At 40.6% G+C, this 6,074-nt stretch overlaps 1 protein-coding gene across 1 annotated transcript in view; it reads left to right on the top strand.

The window, feature by feature from the left end:
- Positions 1-4,019, top strand: part of RALGAPA1 (Ral GTPase activating protein, alpha subunit 1 (catalytic)) — a gene marked incomplete at its 5' end in the record, with an annotated part of 121,440 nt that extends 117,421 nt beyond the window's left edge. The window contains 2 exon segments of the mRNA XM_009587432.1: positions 1,765-1,879; positions 3,452-4,019. Coding sequence (XP_009585727.1) covers positions 1,765-1,879; positions 3,452-3,548 — 212 coding nt within the window.
- Between the last annotated feature and the right edge of the window lie 2,055 nt (positions 4,020-6,074).

The raw sequence follows: 6,074 nt of genomic DNA, 5'->3' as shown, positions 1-6,074 counted from the left end.
GGGGGGGGGAGCAGCTGAAGTATCTTAAAAAGCCATCAAAATTTACCAACACGCACAAATTAATTTTCCTCTGTGGTCATTCTCAGAAATGGCACTCGGGAAAATGTTGATCCAGACAACAAGGTGTGGTAAAGCTAGACGTACTGAGAGTAGTCTCACCATGCAGCACCCTGTCGTAACAGCAGCACCCTGTCAGGCTTCTGCTCGGTGCATTTTTCACCTCTCTGAAAATCAGAACTGACGAGCAAGAGGAGAAATGCCAACACGTGTGTTATGATACTTCCAGATTCCTCCACCTCACCTCGCTTCTAACTCAGTCTGTGTGTAGTTAGGATTCGATTTTACATTTAAATAGTTAATTTCTGAGTCACATAACCAACATACTATTATTAGAAGACCCTAAAATTACCAAATGGAGTGTGAAAATGTCGCATTTCAACTTTGTTGATCCACATCCTTGTTCAGAAGCAATTGAAACGGCTTTACATTATGGCCCCAAAATATCATAGCTCATCAGACTATGATATTTATCACTTGTCAAGCCTAAGAGATGAAAAATATGGATCACTTCCTGACATTTTTCAACCTCTTAAAAATCCTAACACATCTGTTTTGTTTATTTTATAGAACTTTCTGGTTCTAGGTCAGTTGTCAATAAAGCCTTCTTATTTAATCCTATTTTTATATTTTGGATAACTAAATATTTCATTGAGTAGAGAGATAAAGATAATAACATTTTACACTGAAGATTTTAAAACTGTGAAGGGGAAACAAAACCTGCAAAATTTCTATATACCACATTTAATATCCACGTGTGTATGTGTGTACGTATGTATATATAGATATATATGCTTATCTAAAATCCAAAGAAATTGAGCTACTAATCAGTCTGTTGACTGCTATCAGACTTTAAATGTATTTTAAGTGCCATTATTCTTCACTCTTCTGGTGTGATATGTTCAGATGTGAAAATCATTTTACATGACTTCTGTTCTTCAATAGCTCTAAGTCATTTCTTAAAAAAATGGGATTGTATGTGAGTCTGTGCTTCTGTCTGCAGGAACTAGAAATAAAATTTTAAGATACGACCGGAATAATACCTTAATTGAAATAACGGGGGGGGTTAAGGTTTTCTATATCCAGCCCGTGATAAAATTTCACACTAAGGTTTGACCATTCGATGCAAACTAACTAGCTTGAATATTCTGGTTTTTTCTTCTGTACGTGATTTCAGGAGTCTCATGTTGACACTGGCTGTAATTTTAGCATACTTAATACTGTGAAACAGCTGGGGAGCAGAAGCCATATATCGAGTTGCCATTTGTTTTTCCTTCTCGATTGTGTGTATGTGTGTGAGTATTTAACTGTTTTCACAGACTTAAAGCAAGCATTTCAGACAATGTTTAGGATATATCTCAGTTGCTATGAATAAGGTTGCTGGATCTGGATAATGTTATAGAATTCTTTTCTTTCTCTCTCTCTTCCTTTTTTTCTTGTAATGCTTAGTTGGTAAGTATGACGCCGGATTTCAGACCTGTTGCTTCATTGCACATAACTAACTCATCACTCTCTTTAACCTGTAGCATGAGCAGCAATTGCATAATGAAATTCGAAATTCCGTTTTCTGTGCTCATCTGTTAATACCCTTCAATCTCTGCGGTTCGTGTCTCATGTCTCACACCTGTTATCTTTTATCTTTTCTCCTCCCCCTTCCTCACTTCTTTCCACTCCTTCTTCCTCATCACTTCTTCATTCTCAACAAAGAAAGAAATGCTGTGATATTTCTTCTCCTTCCAAAACCTCCACTAGAAAGCATTGGCCACATCAAGGTAAAGGGCAAAGGCTTGAAACGGAAGGTCTTTCACGCTAGCTGTGAATGGTATGCTGTGCAAAACAACAACGGTTATTTTCTATTCTCTAACTTCCACCATTTGAAATGCTTTAATTCCTTGTAAAATTAGAACAAGATAGAATTTCAGAAAATGAGAGTGCATGTTTCCCTGCCTGCCTTTTTCTGTAAGGCACAGTGAGTCAGGCATTATCATGCTTTTCCAGATTGTTTGGCAATGAAGTACCTAGTTCATGAACAGAATTACTGTCACCAGCTGGGGAACAAATAACAGTCCTTCCTCCTCCCTGTCACTTCGATGGGTTGTGTCAGTTTGAAAAAGATGGAAGGTACCGTGCCGTCTCTCTGGAGCAGGCAGGTGATGGACCAGGCGAGGAGGACGGCCAGGTCGCTAAATCACTGAGATTTATGACAATATGTTTTAAATGTACTCTTAGACTTCTTACCTGGTAACCTGTGATTTTATTTTAGAGGAGTTTTCAAAATAAATTGTGATCAGTTTTGGATGGTTTTTGCACCCCTTTATATATAAAATGTATACTGAGGGAGAGAGATCTTCAGTTCTGATTATTGCATTATTATTTTAAAGAATTACCAGTAATAGCATAGTGTGGAAGAAATAGCAAGTGATATTCTGGCTTACTGAAGTCAGCAGGGGTTTCCCCACTGAATTCTGCAGGACTAAGCTTCTGTCCATAATTTATATGGGTCAGAAGCGATCGGCGGCGACTGAGGTAATAGAGTTCAGTCAGGCTGTCAGTCTCTGTAAATGGCTAATTAAAACACACTTTAGTTCTGTGGATGTGAGTTCATAGTGTTAATGTTCTGTACATGGAAAGGAGAACGTAATTTTGATTTCATGTTTTCTCCTTTTCCTTTTGTATCTCTGTGGAAGAAGATTTTGAGACGGGCTGTTTGTAAGGGAAGAGCCTTGTCCTCTTGCAGTGAGGGCTCAAGGCCCTGGGCTAATGAACCACATACCCTTATCTCAAATTCATCTTGTTCCTTTTACAAAGAAATGTTAACGTATAGTGCATCCAGTTAGTATGATCTGTTCAAGCTTCTGCCTTGTGGGCCCTGTAGAAGTTTGCCTTTTGAAACACCGGCTAAAGTTGGGATGGGAGAAGATGTTTTGCTCTCCCAGTTGGCCCCTGATTCACTCCACCTCTTCAGCTGCATTCCTAGAGCTCCCTTCATGAGCAACGAGCTGTTAACAAACTTCATGTTCTCATGAAAGACTGGATCCTTCTGGGTTGTGGTTTGAATAACGACTCCCCATCCCTTCGAGGGAAGTGGAGGTGCTTGTTCTCCTGGTTAACGGGAGAAGGTCGCCCGCTTCAGTGCTGCCTCAGTTGCCGAGAGCGAGGGGGTTCTGCAGTCTCGGAGCTCAGTGGTTTCTGGCATCATCTTTTCTCTAGAGGTGGATTTGTGGCAGTTGCTAGCTCCACGTGCAGTGCGATCACCCACAGCTGGTAAAGGGCTAGGAGATGCTGTGGGAGTGATGGCAGCACTGAAATCCCGCTCTGCCCCTTGTGAATAGATTCCCGCGCTGCGAGTGCGGAAGGCGGCACTGACCCGTCTGGTTCTTGCTGTCCTCTGCAGGCTTCTGCCCAGAGACTCAGCCGGGAGAAACTCCAGCAGCAGCAACAGCACAGGTGGATGGAACAGACTTAGCCTCTCCAATGTCTCCTCGGACTAGCAAGAGCCGCATGTCCATGAAACTGCGCCGCTCCTCTGGCTCAGCCAACAAGTCCTAAGTGGCGAGATGCCTGCAGCTTTCTAGTGACCAGCCATCGGCCACCCTTCCCACAGCGACTCGCCGCTTTCCGTTAAAGGATAATGTCTCTAATGCGTGTGTGCCCCTCCCCTGCATACCCCTGTTCTGTACGTTTATTTTAAACAGTGACACTGGAATTTTACTTTAATATTTTACCTTTTGGTTTTTTATCAAACTCCAGGCTGCCTTTTTTTTTTTTTCTTTTTTTTCTTTTTTTTTTTGCAGTGCAGTTTGTCCTCTGCACCTTTTACCTTCCTGTATGATTACGATATCTTAACAGTAGTCATTTTTAACTCTGGTTGATCTTGAGTCATATATGGAATTGGAGACCGCAGTTTGATTACACTATATTTATTGTGCCCCATTGCAATTTTCTCTGTAACAAAGAAAGAAATATGTACAACTTGAGAATGAATGTACAATTTTAAATTGAAGTTGCATTTGTAAAGTCTTCGTCAGATGTCACAATGTTAATGCACAGGATGTGTACAGGTTATTTATGTTAAGAATAAAATAGTTCAACGGCCTTTCAAGCATTACAGAGTCCAAACGAATTAACTTGCTCGTAGCACCAACTCTTTCTTCACAAAGCAACATATCATTTCATAACTGTGCAGGTGATGCTATAATCTATGCCAGAAAAAAAATAATCACTGTGCTGAAATTCTACTTATGCTTGGCTTCCAAATATTTTTATGATGTTTGCTTTTCCAAGTGATATCAATAGTAAATGCCATCGAGTTTCATGGGTTTTAGCCTTTATCACCGGGCTGCTGGGTCTAGATGTATATTCTTGTTTCTTACGTTAAAAAAAAAAAAAAAAAAAGCACTTTCCCGATAGAAATTGATTGCTCTGATGATGTGTACTAGGGAAGAAAAGGGAACATGCTCCAGGAGCCTGGCCTGAAGTGCTGATGATTCCAACCCTGTGTGTGCAGATTAGTACATGCCAGAGATATTTTCCTACAGAAGATGAAATGCTCACATTTTGAGTCTGGCAAACAACAAAATGCTGTTAACAAAATGTAGCATGACATCGGTACTAACTGCATGTGTAAATATATCGTATGGGCAACAATAAAAAGATAAATTATGTCTTGTCATTCATGTAGTATCTACAAATTTGTAATGGTTGAAGAGAAGACATGCTATTTAATAATACAATAAAATTATTCTTACCACCTTTCGTATATTAGTCATTCACCTCAGTGATTAGCTTCTTACTCCAATTTATAGAAGAATAGCATATTACGCGTAGAGCAGTTAAGTGCGATACACAGTTTTCATTTGTATTAAAAAGCACACGAGTTCTTAGGAGCTCTTTCCCAACCCATCGCAAGAACGCTGTACTGAAAACTTTTCCGCGGATCTAGTAAATACAATACACGTAGCTCCGCAGGTAACGCAAAGCGCAGGACGTTCCCTCCTGCAGGCTGGTTGTTCGAGTGCTAATTGTAGGAGCAGTTAATAATCACCAGGTTTCTGTGGTCCGGAGCCCTTCGTCTTTGACTGTACAAGTGGAGAGAGGAGAGCGATGATTTAAAAAAAACATAGTGACCTTCTCCAGGGGAGGACTCACTTAATTGCATAAACGGGCATTTTTACCTAAGTCTCCGTTACCAACAAATGATGGAAAAATGCACAACTTAAAATAACATGCTTTATTCCCGGCATATGAGAAGAGCAAGCTGTGAGTTTAGCCTCGTTCGTCAGATAGCAAATCTTGGGTGCTTTAGGTTATATTGTGTTAAATTCATTTGTCCAGGCCCTGGAACTAAAACGAGAAAGTCCGTGAAGCACATTTAAAGTAAAGCACTTATCACTTGCTTTCAGCACGATACATGTGAATCTTTTGTTGTGTGTAACAGAATAGAAAACTACAGAAATAATTGCTTTACAGAATGCTAATCAAAAGACTGAAATATTTTGCATGCTTATTTCAGAGAGTGTTGGAACAAAGACTACAGCTGGGATCAATTCTTCAGAAATCACCAGCTGACCCACTTTGCCCTGCTGAATTCAAGAAAGGCGTGAGCTTTGTTTTAAGTCCTTTACTGAATTTGCTTGCCCTTGTTTTTGGCCTCATCTGCTGTCACATTTAGAAACAAGCACTCATGCATGGAAAAATTAAATAAATAAATAAATAAATACCAGCTGAAATAGCTGGTAAATTTGTCAGTATTTCAAAGCATTTGGCCAGACCACCGCTAAACCAGGGAATAGACACCGTGGGTTGCTTTGCTAAAGGTAGATCTCGTGAGGGAGAAGGAAGGTAGCCTGTCATCTGCGCTTTAGCAACATATCAAAAGACTGTTTCATGTTCTAATTTCAGCTGTTCACAAGACTCAGAGGAGCTCACATCAACAGCGCGGCTCACGGGGAGAGGGGTCGGAGGCCGCCCGAAAAGGCCGGGTGCGGACAGGGACCCCCTGCCTGCCCGCCACGCAG

This window comes from Fulmarus glacialis, unplaced genomic scaffold, assembly GCF_000690835.1.
Source record: "Fulmarus glacialis isolate BGI_N327 unplaced genomic scaffold, ASM69083v1 scaffold10161, whole genome shotgun sequence".
In the NCBI taxonomy this organism is placed as follows: Eukaryota; Metazoa; Chordata; class Aves; order Procellariiformes; family Procellariidae; genus Fulmarus; species Fulmarus glacialis.
Note: the sequence above shows the minus strand (reverse complement) of the source record. Positions and strands in the feature narration are given on the sequence as shown.